Raw genomic sequence first — 22307 nt, forward strand, 5'->3', positions numbered from 1 at the left:
TACATACAAAGTAAACTCTACTTCAGGGGAGCAGTGGCAAAATCACAATAAACTATTGTCAAGTGTACATACAGGATGTAGTTCTCCTTTGCAAGAAATTTAACCATATTTCCTCACCTCTTTATCATCCTCTATCATCTTCTGGTCTCAATCTAGAAATTACCTCTAGAAAGATTTTCCTGATCCCTAAAGCCTGAGTGAAAAACCTGTCATAACACCTTATTAGTGCATGTACTACTCTATTGACTATTATTGCATATATTAGTCTCTGTTGCCACTGAATGAATGAATGAATGAACGATGATGAATGAATGAATGAATGATACATGTCAGACCTCCAATTCATATAAATGAGCTGCTTGTTCTCTCCATTTTATGGCAATGTAACATCCACCTTTGCTACCAGCCAAGAAGGTCACTGAAAAGGAGGGAGTGTGTTCTGGTGTCTATTTTATCTTTACTGCCTAGTACAGTACTTGATATGAATTAGTTACTTAAAAGTATATCTGTGAAATAAACAGACACATAACTATAATAAAAGTAAAGGGGGGTAACTGACAATAAAAAAGAAGGTACAAAGCATGTTCTTGAAACTTCTGTAAGATTCCGCAGGCTGCAAATATTTAGTGAGACAGCATAAAACTAACTGAAATAAGAATAAAGTGCCCATCAGAGGAGAGAAAAGAAAAGTAGCCAGAGAAAGCAAGATTTTCCTTTTTATTAGACTTGCAATGCCATTTTAAAGTCCAACCTCTTTGAAAAATGTTTCTTTACTATTAACTTCCTCATTGGAAAGCAGACAAACCCTGTCCTTGAAAGATATATTTTCTACTTGGTATGGCGCTCAGTCCTCAGGCCTGCATCGGTATGGTTTACCAGCTGCAATCGAGTCCAGCATCTCAGAGAAAAGCACTGTGAAGGCTGAGAGGTAACCAACCCAGGCATCCCCTACTTCATATATAGATATATACATATATATGTGCATATATACATATATATGTACACACTTTTTTTTTTTTTTACAAAAATAATATAACAGTTTACACAGCTCTATTTAATTCTTTAAATTACATAGGCAAGGTCTATGCTTCAGTATAACCATTTTTTGCTTTGGATTAAAATGGGAATTTTAGGCCTAAAAATAGATTTCAGATTACTGAAAAGAGGCCATACAGCAACACAGACTTAATAAATCTTGATCACTACATAACTAGAAATTATGTTGCTTGTTATCTTTATGCTGGGTGCTATATACATCCCAACTGATTATTTTCATTTTATCTAGAACACAAAAGCAAAATAGTTCACTGAAATAATCTTCTATTCATTACATTAGCATATACACCAAGTTATACTAACTGCATGATAATCTCTATGTTCCAAAGCTATATTTGTAGCATGGGCTCATCTCTACTCCATTAAATATAGTATCCAGCCAGCAATTACCAACAAAAAAAAAAAAAAAAAGGAATGCATGCTGCCAGAAGAGAAGAGTCTGCAGGTTAATATCTCACTGTCAACCAAAAACAAAACACGTAAGAGAAACAAACCTTATAAGACAGATATAAAACTAATTTGCAGTGACATTCAATATATAGTTTTATCAGAAGGAATACATTTAGGTCAGTTACATGGAAAAACACAAATTATGTGAAATTCTAGGCTTTCTCCTAGAACATTCAAAATGCTCATCAAAAGTTAATACAATAAGGATAGCCACTAGATGATTGAATAAACAGAATTTCATTTAGTATTTCAAAAACACAGATTCTGAGGAAAAAAAGCTACCACCAAAATATCCAGAAATCTGAATTAACAGATACTTTGTTTTGCATACTTGATATAACAAATACAAGTGTGTTTACACAGACTAAAAATGCAAGGTGATAGCCTAGGGGGCAGTCACAGGAAAGAATAAATGAGCACAATCCCACTGGAGTACAGAGAGCGCCTGCTGTTTTTCTGGTCCCTGTACATACCCCTACCCGCTACCCCTACCCCTGTTCAAACAAGGTCCATCTCTTTGGGGAACAAATCTTTCCAAAGCTCAGGCCCATTCTCTCTGCCCAAATCAAGATACAACACAGCCCAAGCATGACGCTGGACGGTCTTTCAGATGCTGGTATGATTCCTGATCATGGACTGGACAGGTCCTCTTCATGGTCTCTCAAATTTTGACTGGCACAAACTCTTCCCACAGAAGGGATCAGCACAGTCTCTGAAGCCATAAATAAGGTGGCTCCAGAAGAATTAGAAGAAGGAGGTATCTGATGAAAAAGCACCTGCAAGTCTGAAATCCTCTTTGGTGAGAACACTATACATGCGCTGAGGCAGAGCTCGGGAGTACGGGGCTGGGCGTGGCACAGTAGTGCGCAAAATGAGTTCCCGGCCAGCAGGAGGTGGGAAGTCTGACACCGAGTTCTGCCTTCTCTCTTCTGGAGAGCTCATTCTCTTCAGTTCCTCCTCCGGTGGAGCCATGGCTGCAGCCTTGAACAGAATCAAATGCTAAATTCAAGAGCAAGTCCAATGCTAAATTTAGATTATTTTGAAGGACAGATGAACAAACATGATAAATACATAAAAGATGTTCTACATTACTCAGTAATGCAGTCAGCCATGTTATGATTACTCAAAAACCAACACAGAAAAAGCAAGAAGCTTGAAACAATGCATGAAGAGCCAGATATTACAAATAAACTGGTGACAGAGACAAAAGAGATAATGAGTGCCAGGCAATCTGCTCTGAAAAGTGAGGGCCATATTCCAACATCCGATAAAGAGGGAAAATGTAGCACTGGTTTCTACATGTTTCTTCCATCAACAACCCAAGTTCAAGTCTGATGTCCTCAGTCGAGTAAGGAGCTGCTTCTCCCCAGAGTCTGGAAAGATGGTTTTTATCTCCATTCTTTCATTTCTTTCTTTTTAAGATTCATTTGCCAAATTAAAACTGGGGACACTGGTTTTATTTGCTGGGTGGCTAAGGTGATAGAGAAATGATAGAGATCCATGTAATGTAGCAATGGCCAAAAAGAGAAGTTCTCAATATTAAAGACATCTAGCTTTCCATTAAAATTACATTAAAAAACTCAATTAGAGCCTTCATTTTAATTTTGATCACTATACTTCTTTCATTCTCTGATTACTAAATTTCCTTCACAATACCATCGATTTAGAAAAAAAATATTGTTTTGGCAATGGAAATATGAAATCATGTTATACTAAACATCAGCATGAAAGGTATGCCAAATCCAGACTGTTAAAGATGCGGTTAGTCTTAATGACCTTATGAAGTTAGAGGATGGGAAGGAACGAGGGACTATGAGGGACAAAGGCTATTTTGTTACCTCATCAGAAGATTCAGTCAGCTTGAGAAAGGGTGAGAAAAGAAACAGTGATGAAAAGGAAACAAGCAAGATGGTTTAAAAAGAGCTAGACAAGAGATTTCAAGATCATTTCAGAGACAGCATGCGCTACATTAAGGAACATGATCCTATCAAAAGAATATCAAGACAAACACATACCACATAGAACACACCTAGCTCTTAAATTAAGCAGACATATCCCACTTCTCATGCATCTGATGGTTCAACAGGCAATGTACAGTGTCATTTAATGGACAAAATTGATAAAACTGAAACACAATCCAATCTGTGGTTTATTTGCTGAATTCCAGTGGAATACACCACTGATATATTTAATCATAATGAAGTTTAATAATCTTTAATAAAGTTCATAATTTTAAGCAAAAAGCTCTAAATATGTAAAGCTGCTGTATGCTACACAAAATCCTCAGTGAAATTTCATAACTTTTTTTTAATCTTGACTTATTAAAATTGATATAAAGTGTCAGTTGATAATGAGAAGTTACATCAATAAACTTTAATGGTTTACAGCCAGACATTTAAGGTCTGAGTTCAAAAATGTACCAATCAGGTGCTTGTTATATGGACTATAGTCTGCCAACTCCTGAAAACCATTCCCTACAAGGTCTGAAAGTTTGAAATGTTTTACAATCACAATTGTACAACTGGGAAAAATGTACAATTTTAGTATCCCTTAAAGGCAATTAGCTATACAAGGCCATTGAAAGGATGAGACACCACTATATTTACTGATGTAATAAGATAATTAAGGGAAAAACAAGAATAACAAAGTAAAATACATAAAAATATACTGGTTTTGTAAAATATACATGTATTTATATATACTACAGGTCAAATGTTGACAGTGATCATCAGTAGGTAGAAAGATTAATGTCATTAATTCTTTCTTTAAAATTTTCTGTGTTATCCAAATTTTTATAATTGACTTTTACTAACTTTCTAGGGAAGAAACACAATTTCCATTTTGCAGAAAATAATTTAGCTTAACTATTCAAAACAAGGAATACTCTCAGCATTAAAACTAAAAATACTTTGGATTTTAAATCCTCTTAATAAACAAGTTTGTAAAAGGGAGGACAGAGGAAAGAAATTCTGCAACAGGAGAAAAATTCATATTGGTGGTGACAGGAAATGGAGTTATTAGCTTCTGGCTAGTGAGTTGGTAAAGGATATAGGATGCAAAACAAACTTGTTTCCTGGTTTCATGGCAGAGACAAAACAAATCAAAGTAAGCATCTACTGTTTTCTAGAACTCTATAAGGAAATTAAGTATTTGGTTTTTAACTTGAAATCTTAAAATTAGGGAGCAATCTCGTAAATAATCATAGGTTTCACTTCTTGCTAAAAATTCAGGTCAGTACATTTGGCTATGAAATTGACTATACTAACTAGAAATAATCCAGACGGACTCAAAGGAGATTACACAGCTTTTATATCATATGTAAACTCATGAAAATTCTTTTTATTTGATTCTGAGAATGACACTTTCATAAGTGGGTCATTCTAGAGTCATCACAGTTCCAGGCAAAGGGCACCCTGCACTTATATACCTTCCTTGACTTACAATCAAGTTACATCCCAATAAACCCATCCTAAATTGAAAATATCCTAAATTGGGAGCACCTGAGTGGCTCAGTTGGTTACTTGTCCAACTCCTGATTCCATCTCAGGTCATGATCTCACGGTTTGTGGGTCTGGGCCCCACATCAGGCTCTGCACTGATGGTGTGGAGCCAGATTGGGATTCTCTGTCTCCCTCTTTCTCTGTCCCCACCCCTGCTCACACTCTCCCTCACTCCCTCTCTCTCTCTCAAAAGTAAATAAACATTAAAAAAAGAAAGAAAAAGAAAATATCCTAAGTTGAGAAAACATTTACTACACCTATCCTACCAAACATTGTAACTCAGCCTACCCTACCTTACCCAAGCTCAGAACACTCACATAAAGCCTACAGTTGGGCAAAAATCATCTCACAAAAAGCCTATTTTATAATGAAGTGCTGACTACATCGTGTAATTTATTAAAATATTGTATTGAAAGTGAGAACGGAACAGATGTCTGAGTACAGTAGTTGCAGATAAGTATATCAACTCTTTGCCCTCATGACCATGTGACAGCGGGGACCTGCCACTGCCCTGGTGGCATATACTGCTAGCCCGAAAAAAGACCAAAACTCAAAATATGGTTTCTACTGAATACATATTTTTTTCTCACCATCATAAAGTCAAATACTGTAAGTTATATCATCGTTAAGTCAGGGGCTTTCCACAGCACACTCTATAATATTTTTATCACCATCTTTAATATTAATGAGCCCTGACATGAAAATCATCTTAACCATCATCAGTACAGAGTTATCCACAAAGTATAACTAGCATTACCTTCGTAAAAATTATAATTTTAATAGTTTCAGAACATCAGAAAGTACTACATAACCTTTGAACCCTGACTCTCGTAGCAGAGGTAATACCAAAGAAAATTTTTCCAACTGGGCTCTCTTTCTGTGTCCTGGAGCCTGTTTCCAAAGCCCTAAATATCTGAAATCTTGCTCTTCCTTAGATCGATTTACTATGACAGAAACAGATATACTAACCTCACAAGCAAAACTGTGAATCCATGGGTTTTAAAATTGGTAATACTGAACTCCATCTTAATTTGAAAGTGTGCAACATTTTTTCTTATTGCACTGCACTGGCCATTGCTAACTGAGTCCCTACTAGTTTCTATAACAATCGATTCCAGACTCTTCTAACTTCTGAAATTTATGTCCTAAAATATACTTATAATTATACTTTAATATGTAGGAAAGCAAATGGATTTCAAAGACTCAGAAGTCACCATTGAGTGTCTTTGTTTTTGTACTGTTTGAACCCAACGCCGAGACTTATACTCAGCAGCTGTATTATCAGCCATGTGTGGGAATCAAAATAGCATCTCACTGAGTAGAGGTCTGGGGACATCATGACACAGTCAATAAGGAAATTCACATACCCTCTGAGCATTCACAAACAGCTTGTGAATGATTTTGCCAGCATGTCCTCTTCCTGCGCCCACAACTAACACTTCAGGCTGCTCCAAAAGGCAACTCACAAACCTAGGGGAGAGAGGTAATTAAAGGACAGAAAGTGAGCTAATCAGTTCACACTGTGTCAGTCCTCCCAGATTAACACTGTGGACAAACTCACAAATTGACACTGGCTAAACCCGCCAAAGCTAGAGTAGAACTTCTCTAAGAGAACAGAGTCACATTTGGAATTAAAATAGACTCAAATGACACTCTTACTGCCTTTCAGTTATTTTCAAAGAATTTTTAAAATCTCATCTCTGTCAAACGGTAAAAAGAAATATTCAGTCTATGTCTTTCAGACTAGAAGCTTCGAAAATACTACAGTAAATAAAAGGTTCAAACAGTATTTTTGGACAACAAAAACCCAGTTATATGTATACAGCAAAGCAATGACCCACATTTCTCATTTTTGTTCTTTTAAGGTGTGTGTGTGTGCGTGCGTGCGCGCGCGCGTGCACGCACGCACGTGCACACACTTAAAAGATACATTTTGCTAGGCAAAATCTCAACTGTGCCATTAGGTGCTGGAAACACTGCACCTCCACATACATCACAGATAACGTATTTAGCTCTGAAGCTATCATAGTGCCTGCACCACTAATTCATACTGCTATTTTAGAAATGATTCCCTTGATTAGCATTTATTCTTCTCATTTACAAGGAAGGAATTTTCTTTTTTTTTTTTAGAATTTGTTACTTAGATTCTTTTTTTTTTTTTTACAAATAGTTTATTGTCAAATTAGTTTCCACATAACACTCAGTGCTCATCCCCAAAGTGCCCTCCTCCATGCCCATCCCCCTTCCCCCCACATCCATCAGTCCTCAGTTTTTGTCAGCATTCAAGAGTCTCTCATGGTTTGCCTCTCTCCCTTTCCCCCACCATTTCCGCCCTTCTTCTCCCCCTTGTTCCTCCGTCAAGTACAAGGAAGGAATTTTCAAGAGCAAAGACAACTAAGACAAAATTTCACCAAACAGAAGGTATAAAATTCTAACAAGAACTTGTTAAGACCTATAGCACATGTCTTGTCATGTAATACTATTTAGGATCAATAATGCCACTTCATTTCTCAAAAGGCTGATGAAGACTTTAAAATTATGATAAATTCAAGTTGCTGAAGTAGCTAATTTGGAAACACTTTATAACATATTAAAACAACATTTTTCTTTCAAGTACCACAAACAAAAATGGACAGGGACTCATACTAACAGGTAACGGTGCCAAGTCTCTCTCAGGAGGAGGAAATGACTGACCTGGTCATCTGTATCATCCTGGAGAGGCCATCTGGTCACTCTTTTAAAACATGTTCACAAGGTACACAGGATATGCACCTTTGCTATCAAAAACCTTGTTTAAAGTCAAATAAATAACTAGAAATATTGGGCAGAAGTACAATTTCAGAACACCTCAGACTGTGGTTAAAGAACAGCGAAAGCCGAAAGCAAAGTTCTGGGGCACTGCAAGTAACAAAGAGTAACTAGCTCTTCCACAGGCAACTGCAGGCACATCTCCAAGAGCTAACAAGGACATTCCTAGAAAAAAGGATCTGGTTGACTCATTTCTAAGGGTGGAAGGAATGAAATCACCCAGAAATACAGGTGAGGTCAAATTCTTTGATAATTAAATATTTCTCTGTCTCTAGCTGATGCTTGCTACAAATAACATAAGGGTACAACAAAAGAATCTCAGCATTCTATTGAAATTTTCTAAAGAGAATGGTGGTTTTTCCTACTGCAGATAAAAGTTACTCAACTATCAATTACCTTTCAAGGTCTTCCTTTTCCTCCTCTTGTTCACATTTCTCAGTTCCAAACTTGGCTTTCAGTGAGCGGGCTCTGGCAATTATAGCTTCTACATTAGTAATTTGATGGATGATTTCCTAACAGTGGAAAAGGGAGAGACATACATTAGAGAGCAGCAAAAAAAGCAGCCTTTAAAAAATGAGATCTTTAAAATAATCAATGCCAAGTGGAGACCACTTGGCAAGATCCCAACACTACAGCAAACTTACTTCCAATTTCTTATCTTCTGGATTGGGGAAGTGCAAAACTTTACTGGAATGAGTTATTATCTGCTTTATAATCTTCTTGACTGAAGAAATGTTTTCCAGATTTTCTGTTTTGAAAAAGATCAAAGCCATCATTAAGGCAGTCAGGCAAAATTTACTTTCATTTTGGAAATGAACTAATGACTAATGAAATAAGACATTTACCTTCTTCCTTTACCTTGAGTACAGCTGCATGAATTACACAAGGTAAGAGGTGCCGAGCAAGGTCTGCAGGTTTCTGTACTGCCAGATAGTGCAGCACCTGAAGGAGGCACGATGTTACATAAATGATCAATGCAGCCGTCAAAGAATAAAGTAGCCATTTATGAAAGAAAAAAAAAATCCTCTGCACCAGGGAGCTCTCTTAGTACCTTGCTGTACTCATCCAGGTAAGTAGCTACTACCCACAATGGTAAGAACAAGGTCACTGAAAACAATTCAGGACTTCAGTCTTTAACACTGGTGTATATTCCCACATTTTTTTTTTCTGGCTTACATATGTAATACATGCAAATAAGGAAAATACAAAGAAAATAAAAACCATCTGTAAATTATACCACCTAGAGATAACAACTGTTAATGGTGGAGCATTTTTATTCGAGGATTTTTTAAGACACTGAATATATATATTAGGTGAACTAAGTATGTAAAATACTGTTCTGTAGCCTGCTTTTCTCACTTATGATTTCTAAACACTGAAAGAGACCTTCCACTAATTTTTTTTGTTTGCTTTAGTTGTTTTGATTTACTGTTTTTTTCTGAAATGGAAACTGTTTTATTATTTTTCAGATTAAAAAAGTACAGAGATGGGGCTGCTGGGTGGTTGAGTCAGTTGAGCATCCAATTCTTTTTTTTTTTTTAATTTTTTTTTTAATGTTTAATTTATTTCTAGCAGAGAGAGAGAGACAGCATGAGCAGGGGAGGGTCAGAGAGAGAGGGAGTCACAGAGTCTGAAACAGGCTACAGGCTCTGAGCTGGCAGTCAGCACAGAGCCCGACGCGGGGCTCGAACCCACGAACCGTGAGATCATGACCTGAGCTGAAGTCGGAAGCTTAACCGACTGAGCCACCCAGGCGCCCCAAGCATCCAATTCTTGATTTCAGCTCAAGTCATGATCCTAGGGTTGTTGGATCAAGCCTCACATCAGGCTCGGCACTGAGTGTGGAGCCTGCTTTAAGATTCTGTCCGTCTCTCTTCTTCCCTTTGCCCCTCTCCCCTGCTCATGCGTGCTCTCTTAAAAAATAAAAATTTAAAAATAAATAAATCCAGAGAAGTTATGTGTAACACATGGACCCTACCTTTATGCTCCTTATTCAACAGCAGTAAAGATAAAAGAAATATAATCTCATATGTCAGCAAGGATGATAAATGCTCACAGATTTCAGAAATAAATACAGAGAAGTATAATGTAAAAGTTCTCTAGAAATCCTATTTCCTAAGGAGCAACCCATTTTTGTGTTTATCTTCTTAGATTAATTTCTATTTCCATTTAAACACAAAGATATAGATGTATATGCAATTTCTTAACAAAAAACTGTAATACACATACTATTTCAGAACCTGTTTTGCTCATTTAATGACTTATAACCTTTATTTTTTGGCTTGGAGAATTTTCTGTGGTTTGAAAATTTTTTTAATTAAGAAACACACATACAAGTATTTATAAATAGTTTACAAGACACTATTTAGAAGAACAGTTTAGAATGAACCCTTGTTTACACATCAACCAGTTTAAGACATAGTGTCACTAGCACTTTCCAAGTCCCTGTGTGCCTCCCTGATCAAGAGTTCCTCCCTCATGGACCTCACCCTCAACAAGTAATACAATTTTCTCACATAGCTGTGCAGCCCTAAACAATGCACTGTTTATTTGGTCTGGTTTTAATCTTTATATAAATGCAATGTTTCTGGTTACATCCCTCAGTGACTTGTTCTTTACTCGGCATTCTTTTTGAGTATGCATATGTTGATACATGCTGTAGTTTATTCATTTTCAGCTGTATTAAAATGTTCCTCCATTGACAGGTGCCTGGGTAGCTCAGTCGGTTAAGCTTCTAACTCTTAGTTTTGGCTCAGGTTATGATATCGTGGCTTCGTGAGTTCAGCCCCACATCAGGCTCTGCACAGGCGTGAGCACGGAGCCTGGTTGAGATATTCTCTCCTCTCTCTGCTCCTCCCTGACTCATGCTGTCTCTCTCTCGAAATAAATAAACTTTAAAAAATAAATAAAATATTCCTCCACTGATAGAGTTCTCCACCCCACCCCCCTGACAAATTTTTGGCTATTACAAATAAGGTTCCTGTTATGTTATTGGGTATGTTTCCTGGTACACATGTAGAGGAATTTCTTGAAGGTGTATACCTAAAAGCAAAGTTAGGGTATGTAGAAGACAACAACAACTGACTGTATTTTTATACTGAAGTCGTATTCCAAATTATTTTACAACTGTTTCAAAAGATTTACATCCTAATCTAAAGTAGTAATAGTTCCCATTGTTGTACATCTTAACACTTACTATTCAACCTTGGTTTTCCTTAACTATGTAGCAAAATGATTTTGCGAGAATACAAAATACATGCGTGTGTATATATATATATATATATACATACACACACACAGACACACATACATATATATATTACGTGTATCTCTCTCCTCTGTGAATATGTACACAAATTTTTTCCTGAATAATCTGAGAGCCAGTTACATACATCATGTCCCTTTATCTCCAAATATCTATTTACCAAAATTAAGAATGTTTTTATATAATCAAAATATAAACTATTATGATTATATAAACTACCTTTAACACTAATCAAATATTTTTAATCTAGCCTATCTTTATTACAATTTTGTCAACAGACCATATGATGACTTATAACCTTTACCTACCACCATATAGGATCCAGTTGGAGATCATACATTGCCTTTAGTTGCCATATCTCATTAATCTCAACAAATCTGAAAGTTTTCCAGTCTGTCTTTTATAACACTGACATTCTGAATACAGTACCCTCCCCTCTCATTTCTGAATAACTGAATTCCATACTTTATTCTTATTTCCTTAGTTTAAAAAATTTTAGATATAATTTACATACCATAAAATTCACCACTTTAAATGTACACTTCAGTGGTTTTTAGCATACTTACAAGTTATACAACCATCACCATTATCTAATTCCAAAGCATTTTAATCACTCCAAAAAGAAATCCATTACCCCAAAGCAGTCATTCTCTCATTTCTCCCACCTCCTAGCTCCTAGTAACTAATAAATGAATTAGTTTTTTGGTCTTCATGAATTTGCCTATTCTGGTATTTCATATAAATAGAATCATGTAACATGTGGCCTTCTATTTCTGGTTTCTTTCACTTAGCATAATGTTTTTAAGGTTCATTTGTGTTACACCATATATCAGAACTTCATTCATTTTTATGGCTCAACAGTATGCTGTTGTATGAATACACCACATTTTACTTATTCATCAGTTGACAGATGAAGGTTGGTTCCTTTTTTGCTATTATGAATCATCCTGTCAATATCTGTATATTCAATTTCCTTAGTTTTTTTTAATGCTTATTTTTTTAATGTTTCTTATCTATTTCTGAGAGAGAGAGAGACAGCATGAGCAGGGGAGGGGCAGAGAGAGGGAGACACATAATCTGAAACAGGCTCCAGGCTCTGAGCTGGCTGTCAGCAGAGCCTGTTGCGGGGCTCAAACCTATGAACCGTGAGATCATGACCTGAGCTGAAGTTGGACGCTTAACCAACTGAGCCACCCAGGCGTCCTTCAATTTCCTTAGTTTTTATTTATGTCCTCTTCCTATTTCAGGAGCCCATCCAGCATATATTATACTTGGCAGTCAAGTTTCTAGGCTCCCCTTACATGTAACATTTCCTTAGACTTTCTTTGTGTTTACTGCCCTTGACAGTTTTAAGGAAATATAGTCAGGTATTTTGTAACAAGTGCCTCTACTCGAACTTATTTGATGTTTTTCTCATGATCAAACTGGGGCTAGGTATTTTTGGGAGAAAGGTAAGAGAGGTAAAGTGCTACTTTCATCATCTATATCAATAGTACATGAAACTATCAATATGACTTATCCCTGTTGTTAACCTTGCTCACCTGGCTAAGACAGTATTTGTCAGATTTCTGCACTGTAAAGTTACTCATGTTTCTAATTTGCATACTGTATTCTTTATTTTTTTTTAATGTTTTATTTATTTCTAGGAGAGAGAGAGCGTGAGCAGGGGAGGGTCAGAAAGAGAAGAAGTGACAGACTCTGAAACAGGCTCCAGGCTCTGAGCTGGCAGTCAGCACAGAGCCCGACGCGGGGCTCGAACCCATGAACCGCGAGATCATGACCTAAGCGAAAGTCGGACGCTTAACCGACTAAGCCACCCAGGTGCCCTGCATACTGTACTCTTTAAAGGAAGTCACTCCACACAGCCCATGTTTATGGAGTGGGATTTATGCTCCACCTCCCTGTGGGCAGAGTCGATTTGGAGTTCTGCATTAGATTGGTCTCTTCTCACCAACTGATTTACTTACTTGTATCACTATAGACTTAAGGATGTTTATTTTATACTTTTGAGTTATAGTCCAATAGTATTTTATTTTGTTGTTCAAACTGTTCCAGTACTGGCCATTAGGAAATGTTTCAGTTGATTCCTGTGTCTCTTTAATATATACTCCTAGAATTGTGTATTGTGGGATTTTTTTTTTTTTAGCTCTTTTTAGAATAGAATGTTTCTCATTTTGGGTTTACCTAATGTTTCCTCATGATTAGATGCAAAATATGCACTCCTGAATCAGTGCCTAAATGCTGTCAGATCCTTCAGAGTATCACATCCCGGTGAAGACAATCTGCATCTGCCCCTTATTAGTGATATTAACTTTGACCATCCACTCAAGGTATTAACCCATTTGTCTACTACATAGTTATTATTTCCTTGCAATTCTGGAGTAATCTGTGGAAAGACACTTAAAAACCATGCAAGTATGATGCTCTTCACCCAAATTTCCATTCAGACATCTCTTGGTAATTCTTACTTGAACCAATTAATCTTTACTAAGAATATTACTATAAAATGAAGGGTTTTCTACTCCAACATATCCTCCATATTTATCTGTTATCTGTGAGCTGAAATGCCTCCCTTCTATTTCATTTGTTTATCTGTAAATTATCAATGTGGACCCAAGCATGCCGACTTTCTTCCAATGGTTTATAATTTGTTACCATCCTTAATTATCTGCCATTCAGCTTGTCCAGATTTTGACAGTAAGAGTTCCTTCAAGCTACCTCCTTATGAAGTACCCCTCTTTTTAAACAGTTCCTTATTTTCTGGTAACACATGATGTTCCACATTCATATTATACCTTCCTTATCCCAATTCCAATACCACCCATTTCTGTAAGGAAAGCACAGCTCCTTTTAGTGGGAAATGTTCTAGAAATCAGCATATATGTGTTCTCTGCTACTGAGATGTCATTGCTTCTAGACACCTCCAGAAGAAAGCTAGGAAATACATGCCTGTATATATGCATATATGCATACCCACATACCCATCCATACTTTAGAAACCTATAGGTCCATACCAACACCTCTAATTCCAATTCCCGGCCATTGGGTCTCCCTTACTTTCCTCAGTTCCATATTTGCATCTCACTTCCACAGTGAGAATTCTGGTTTAAAACCACCAATGCATTTAATTACTTATTTGCTCAAACAATAATCCACTTAAAAGTTTTAGAACTGCTTACTCACATCCCCCCCCACAAAAAAAATCTAGAAAACAGAGTTTAGGATTTATCTGCAGTGCTCTCCCACCTGCCTCCAAATCTGAGTGTATACAGTCAAACGTATTTTATGTGACTGATAATAAATTACTTGAATTAAATTCTCCTCCCAACCCTGAGCTTGTTTCAGTGTGGTTATATTATTATTTGATCACACCTGAGTTCATCTCAGCTTGCTTTCAGTTTTAGTATTTTCCCCTCTTTCCATTCTTGTTGATTTTATTTTTGATTATAAAGGCAATTAACATTTTTCCAGAAGTCAAAGTATACAGAAAGTATACTCTTCTCTAAATATCACTCCCTCCCGTATTCCTTTTGCTGTTTTCCTCCCCCTTTCAACCATTCTGGCTAACTAATTTCAGTGTTTTCAGTTTTGTGAGGATAAATTTATTTTTGTGAAGATTTATGTTTTTACACAAAATGAAGCATACTAAATATACTCATTTGTACTTCACTTTTCTCTTAAAAACATATCCTAGAAATCGTTATCAGTTAATAGATATTTTCCCCATTTAACAGCTGCACAGTCCTCAATTATGTAAATGAACCACAATTTATTCAATAAAGCTAAATCTGAGTATAAAGATAGTTTCCAGTATTTTCCCATTACAAGTAATACAGTAATGAACAACTTAGTGCATTTTTATTTTTGTACTTTTGAAAATTTTAGGGTAAATTCCTAGAAATGGGATTGCTTTTGGGTAAAAGGGTAAATGCACATGTAGGTTTTATTAAATACTGCCAAATTCCCCTCCACAGGGGGTTATACCATCCTGCTTCCTGCCTCTCACCAGTAATGTTCCAAAGAGCCTGTTGCTTCAGGGCCTCAGTAAGAACTTATTAAGCTTGACATGGGAGAAATGGTTATCTCAGTGAAGTTTTTAAATTTGCATTTCTCTTACTATGAATGAAGTAGAACATCTTTTGAAAGGTTTAAGGGTAATTATCTTTTGGGTGGATGAGTTATCTCCTCATCTCTTGCCCATGTTTCTACAGTATTTTTGCCCTTTGTCTGTAATACTTAACATTTCTTCCACTTTACAAATATTTCTCCCAGTTTGTCATTTGTCTTTTGACTTTTTTTTTTTTTTTTTTGAGACAGAGGACAAGAGCGCAAATGAGTGAAGGGGAGAGAGAGAGAGAGAGAAAGGGAAGCAGGGCTCACCTGAAGCGGGGCTTAAACTCACCTGATATGCGGCTCTAAGTCACAAACAGTGAAGTACAAATGAGTATATTTAGTATGCTTCATTTTGTGTAAAAAAATAAATCTTCACAAAAATAAATTTATCTTCACAAAACTGAAAACACTGAAATTAGTTACCCAGAATGGTTGAAACGGGGAGGAAAACAGTCATGACCTGAGCCAAAGTCAGATGTTTAACCAACTGAGCCACCCAGGGACCCCTTGACTTTTCTTTTTCAGTCCGTTCTTATGTATGGTATGAGAAACAGATGTAATTTTATCTTCTGCCAAATGGTTACTCAGTTATCCCAAACGATTTATTAAAAGGTCCATCTATACCAGTGATTTGAGATGCCATTTTCATCATATACTAGATTTCTATATGTATTTACGTTTTTTTTATTCTGTTTCATTGGGCTGTCTAGTTATGCACCATTATCACATTATTTAGTGAAGTTATGTATTATGCTTTAATATCTGTTAGGGTTAGTTGCCCTACCCCCTATTCACCTGCCTCGTAACTTTCTTTTCATAGCTCTTTCTTTTCAATCCATTCTTAGCTACTCTTGCATGCTTTTTTAAAATAACAATTCACCCATTTAAAGTGTGCAATCCAATAGTTTTAGGTATATTTGCAGAGTTGTACAACCAAAACCACAATCGATTTTAAACGTTTCCATGAACCGAAAAAGAAACCCATTAAAAGTCACTCTCCAAACCTCTGAGTCCTAAGCCTGCATGTTTATTTTCCCAAATAAATTTGAGTATCAACTTATCTGGCTCCATACTAAAGACTTTTGGTACTTTATGCATGAAATTTATAAGTTAATTTAAGTAGAATTGACTTTAATGATGTTAAGCCTTCCTAACCAAGAACAAAAGATACCTATTCACGTATGTTTTTCAGGAGTGTTTATTTTCTTTATTCATATTTCTATCATCTGGTTAAGTTTATTTCTAGGCATTTTTACAGTTTTTTTTGCAGTTATAATGAAGAGAAAATGTCATTCATATCTTCAGAATGATTATTATTTGTATATATGAAGACTAACTAGATACATATTAACTTTATATTCTGCTATCTTGCTGAATTCTTTCCAATTACTTTTATCACTTTAGATTGTTCCAGGTATACTGTCATATCAGCTGCAAACAAAAAGTTCTTTCAACTCCTATGCCTCTGTTTTCTCTTTTCTAACTATATTGGCTAATGCCTCCAAAAGAATGTTAAATGAAAGTGGAGACAGTAGGCACCCTTGCCTCGTTTCTGAGCTGAGTGAGAATACTTCTAGGGTTTCCCCCATTAAGATGCTTTGTTTAGGAGTGAAGTCTACATTCATTTTTTATTTTAATAAAGTATCCATCCATCTTAATTCTGAAGTTTTTATTAGAAAGGAATATTAAATTTTAACAAAGATTTTTTTAGTACATATGAGATAATGATATACTTTCTGCTTATACTTACTAAGGAAGTTAATTCTATAAATAAATTTCAAAAAAATCACTGTTGCACTCAGTTGACATGTGTTATTATCTTAAAGTGGTAAGAGTCTGTTCACTTAGGATTTTGCATTCAGGGTGCCTGGGTGGCTCAGCTGGTTGAGTGTCCAACTCTTGACTTCAGTTCAGGTCATGATCTCATGGTTTTGTGAGATTGAGCCCCACATAGGGCTCAACATTGATAGCAAGGAGCCTGCTTGGAATGCTCTCTCCTGCTTTGCCCCTCCCCCTCACTCTCTCTCTAAACAAACAAACTTAAAAGGATTTGCATTCAATTTCTTAAGTACTACTAGTCTGTACTTTTTTTTAATAGATGCCTCCTTTATCAGTCTTAAGGATCAATGTCAGACACAGTTTATGATAAAAAGATTTTGGAAAACTTCCTTCGTTTGCTATGTATTGAAACAATTTAAGCAGCATAGGGACTATCTGATCTCTCAACATTTTGATGAATTCCCCTGTGAAATCGCCTACACCTAGTGTTTTTTTATGGGGTTTCTTGATAATTTTGTCTGTTTCTTCTATGGAAACTAGTCTGTCTACATTTTCTATCTTCACTGGGGTAATTTTTTTATATACTGTATTTTCCTTAAAAATCCTCCATTTCATCTTGGTTTTCAAATTTATATGCAGAATCATATATTGTTTTTAAAATATTTCCTCTGTATCAACAGTTATCATTTTTATCACTTATTTTTTAATAGCACTTTTTATCATTTCTTATTTTGGAACACATGCTTTTCCTTTTCTTTTGTGACTAAAGCAACCAACCACTTGTCTATTTTGATTTTTTAAAATAAAACCATATTTATTAATTTGATGTTTTTCTGTTCTCTATTTCATCACTCTCTAATTTTATCTTTATCATTGCCTTCTGGTTTTCTTCTGGTTTTACTTTTGTTGTTCTTTCTCTAGCTTTTTGAGTCAGAAATTTATTAATTCAGTAATTTTTATTTATTTTTAAATAATCTCTACACCCAACATGGGACTTGAACCCACAACCGCAAGATCAAGAGTCTCATATTCCACTGAATGAGACGGCCAGGCACCGCTTGTATTTTCCTGATGTAGGTATTTAGGGCTATGGATTTTCCTTTCATCACTCCCTAAATCTATCTTACAGATTCAAATTTATAGTGTTTTCATTATTTTTCAGAAGTTTGTTTTAGTATTTCTCCTTTACCTAAGAATTAATATAAGGCTTTTACATTTTCAGGGAGCAGTCCTAGGTTTTTTGTTGTTTCTTTCTTTCTTTTTTTTTTTTTTAAGTAGGCTCCACACCCAGCATGGAACCCAGTGTGGGGCTTGAACTCACAATCCTGAGATCAAGACCTGAGCTGAGATCAAGAGTCAGATGCTTAACCAACTAAGCCACCCAGGCACCCCTTGTTGTTGTTGCTTCACTTTTAATAACTAGTTTTATTGCAGAAATCAGATTACTGATTATATTTTCATTATGAATCTTGCTGATGTTTTCTTTTTGGTGCCCTAATATACTATCAGTTTTTCTGAATGCTGCATGTGCATGTGAAAAGAAGGTACAGTCTCTATTGCTAAGGTATAGTGTTTGGCATATATCTAAAAGAGCAGCCTTATTATGTCATTTAGATCTTTCCTTAGTTTGTCTTGCACAAAGAGTAATATGGTCAAAGTCCTCTGCTTTTAGTATATTTCAACCTGTTTTTTATTTCCTATGGTTTCCTATTGTATTACAGATGGCTGTTATCTAGTATATAAACATTAACAAATGTTATATCCTCATCGTGAAATACCATTTTTAGCTTATAAATAATCTTTTAATGCTTTTCTGCTTTAATTCTACTTTATTTCATATCAGGATCATAAACGCTTTTTTAAATTATTTTCACATACCTGGTGAATATTTGTCCAGTTTACTTTCTAACCTTCTTTTGGTGTGTGTGATAAAATAAGTTTAATTATATAACCACAGGCAGAAAACTAAAGGAATAATTTGGTCATATTTTAATCATATCTCTGTGTATTTTTAATTTTAATTAATTTTTGAAGAATAACCAACATAGAAGTGTGATAGTAGTTTAAGGTAATAATACTTCAACAATTCTATCCACTTATCAGTGATCATTACAGTAAGCACATACTCTCAATCCTTTATCTATTTCACTCATACCCCTACACACCTTCCCTCTGGTAAGCATCAGTTTGTTCTCTATTTTTAAGAATCCATTTTTTTTCTTTTTTCTTTATTCAGTTGTCTTGTTTCTTGTGTTTCAGTGCTAAGATTTTTTGTTCTTTTTAATTTTGAGATGGAAGGGGAGAGGGGCACAGAGAGAATTCCAAGCAGGTTCCATACCATTCAGAGCAGAGTGCAACGTAGGGCTCAAATTCATAAACTCTGAGATCATGACTTGAGCAGAAATCAAGAATTGATGCTTAACCAACTGAGCCACCCAGGTGCCCCTGTATTGTTTCTTAAATTTCACGTATGTGTGAAATCATATGGTATTTGTCTTTGACTAACTTATTTCACGTAGCATGGTATCTTCCAGGTCTATCCATCTTGCTGCAAATGGCCAGATTTTATTCTTTTTTATGGATGAGTAATATTTCATTGTAGATATATACTACATCTTCTTTAGCCATTCATCTATTAAGAGATACTTCAGTGGCTTCCAAATCTTCGATCTTGTAAATAATGCTTCAATAAACACAGGGGTGCATATATCTTTTCAAATTTATGATTTCATTTTCTTTGGGTAAATACCCAATAGTAAAATTATTGGATCATATGTTAATCCTATTTTTAGTTTTCTGAGGAACCTCCATAGTATTTTCTATAACAGATGCACCAATTTGCACTCCCATCGTGCATGACGGTTCCTTTCTTCACATCTTTGTCAACACTTGCTTTTTACTGCCTTTTTTATTTTAGCCATTCTGACTTTATAGCCTTTCTGAATCACTGAATCCTTTGTTAGTGGCAGACATTTGGGTTTTAAAGGACTTAGTTTGTGTGTGATGTGATCATTATTATGTATGTTTCTTTATTTGGTATGTATTCTTTGCTTTATAAAATTTTTTTGCTGGTCCTTACAAAGGTCTGTATTTTTATTTTAGTAGATATCTTTGCAGTAATACCTTTTTTGTGCCCTTAATTCCCTTTCTGTTTGCAATTTGTTCTGACATTTTAATCTATTCTACTTTATACTTTGAGAGAAAGAGAGAGAGCACAAGCTGGGGAGAGGGCCACAGGGAGGGAGAGAAAATTTTAAGCAGGCTCCATACTCAGCATAGAACCCAATTTTTAAATGGTATTCTCTGATTACCACCTATTATCTAAGTCAATGATCTCATTCTAGTGCCCTCACTCCTTTTTTTGTCCCCACTTTTTGTCTTCTTCTACCTATATCCTCAGTTTTAGTTTTAGCTCTAAAATCAAATAAAATGCTCACCATGGGCCCTCTGTCCAAGTTTCTCCAGTCGTATCTTGGTTGGATAAAGTTTATCCTCCTATATGTTTTTCAATAAGGAAGCAACTAGCCACATGTAGCCCTTTAAAATTTCAGTTATACTATCCACATTTCAAGTGTTCATCAGAGCCATATATGGCCAGTAGCTATAATTTTGGACATCACAGCTGTAGAATGTTTCTAACACTGCACAAAGTTCTATTAGGGCAGCTCTAGAAGATTCCTCAGGAAGGGTGAATATGTACAGAAATGTGTATGTACAAAAACTCAAAGAAAATATTTTTATAGTCTTGATTATGTGGACACTTTGGTGACATATAAAATGTTTGGTTTATACTTTTGGCTTACATTTCTTGAAAATGTTGCTCCACGTTGCCTTGCCTTTGAGAAATCTGACATCTAATTCTTTTTCCCTTGTTAATTATTTTCATTTTTTTGCCTAGAAGTCCTGATAATTTTTTTCTGTAAATATTTAAGTTCTGGCAGTTTTATAGTGATGTATTTTGGAGTGCATTACTTCTGGTGCATCTTCCTCTATACCCAGGGAATTCTTTCAATATAAATTCAGGTTTTATTTCCAGAAAGTTTTCTTGGATTGTAGTTTCAAATATTAGTTCTGTTCTAGTGTTTTGATTTTTCGTCTTCAAAGACTGATAAAATGAGTATTATTTCTACTTTTCCTATCTTCCGTTTTTACTAGTTTCTCTTCAACTCCTTTAACTGTTCATATATTTTCATTTTCTGGTTATTTCTGTTTTTTCTTGTTTACTTTTATTAAATTTAAATGCAAATCTATTCTCCTTTGGCCCCTTTGTAATTTTGTCTTTATTTTTTATATAGTTGTCTTTTTCATCTACTCCTATCCTGAGTTAAACCAGCTGTGGCTTCATTTCTTCATGGGGTGTTTTGGTCCATTTCTGCTCTTGGCTTTAATTTTTCTGATTAAACATGATTTTTCATATCCTCCATGCTGGTTTGAAGACATCTGACTCCATTTGGAGTGTTACATTTTTTGTGTGTTTTGTGGTCATTTTTCTGGGAAATGTTTTCATTAGCTGAAATGATCCAATCTGCATTTCCTTCCTTCCTTCCTTCCTTCCTTCCTTCCTTCCTTCCTTCCTTCTTCCCTCCCTCCCTTCCTTTCTTAACAGTAGTTTTGTAAGGATATGGTCTGCTCTTTACTAATCCTAGTCATGTCACACTTTAAAAGTGCCCTCTTCTGCACCATTTCTTTAATGGATTAGGGGAAGGAGAGGTGATGGAGATTGATAGCTCTTGTTTCTCTTGCATTTCTGCAGGATTCCTTATTTTCCCTCTACCTTTTTTCCCATCACCACCTTGCTCAAAGGGATAATTCCTTCACCATATATCTACCTAGTCCTTCCCAAGGCAATATCTTAGTATCTACTTCTAGTCCTACTTACTTTAAGTCCCTTCTCCATAGCCAGTGCTGTGAATTATCAAGCCATACCTGCATGGAGTATTAATCTTAGGCTCTCTCCTTCTGGGGTGACTCTGTGCTCCATTTAAGTCTTCTATATCCCTCAGCTCGTCTTCTGAAGACTCCCTAACCCCACCCTCTACACCCACAGACTTATAGCACTGGGAACTCCTTTGAAATTTGGCTTATTTCCCAACTTAAAGTTAATCTGAAGGTCACTATGGTTTCTATCTCTTAGTAATGCCAAAGGTATAGATTTATTAATTTACTAATTTCATGAGGTTCTGGGAGTTCAGCTGGGAGGAGAGTCTGTAGGACAATGTTATTTGGTGGCTGTCACTATTCTCCAGAACTCCAAATGTTTTTTGACAATTACAAAGCAGTTCACTAAACGGATTATACCATAATTTATTAAACCAAGACTTATTCTTGGAAACTTT

General features: G+C 35.7%; 1 protein-coding gene across 3 annotated transcripts in view; it reads right to left on the reverse strand.

Moving 5' to 3' along the window:
• Positions 1-703: 703 nt before the first annotated feature.
• RAB3GAP1 (RAB3 GTPase activating protein catalytic subunit 1) overlaps positions 704-22307 on the reverse strand; it is a 115068-nt gene continuing 93464 nt past the window's right edge. For 2 of the 3 annotated variants that reach the window (XM_077747846.1, XM_077747845.1), the window contains exons 20-24: positions 8660-8756; positions 8459-8562; positions 8211-8326; positions 6374-6476; positions 704-2487 (exon numbers count right to left, since the gene is read on the reverse strand). In XM_077747846.1, coding sequence (XP_077603972.1) covers positions 2251-2487; positions 6374-6476; positions 8211-8326; positions 8459-8562; positions 8660-8756 — 657 coding nt within the window. In that variant the 3' untranslated portion in view covers positions 704-2250. Of the gene's footprint in view, positions 2488-3228; positions 3366-6373; positions 6477-8210; positions 8327-8458; positions 8563-8659; positions 8757-22307 lie in introns of those variants that run through there. The other variant, XM_077747847.1, reaches the window with a different exon arrangement.

Source organism: Crocuta crocuta, unplaced genomic scaffold (assembly GCF_008692635.1).
Source record: "Crocuta crocuta isolate KB4526 unplaced genomic scaffold, BGI_CrCroc_1.0 scaffold427, whole genome shotgun sequence".
Taxonomy (NCBI): Eukaryota; Metazoa; Chordata; class Mammalia; order Carnivora; family Hyaenidae; genus Crocuta; species Crocuta crocuta.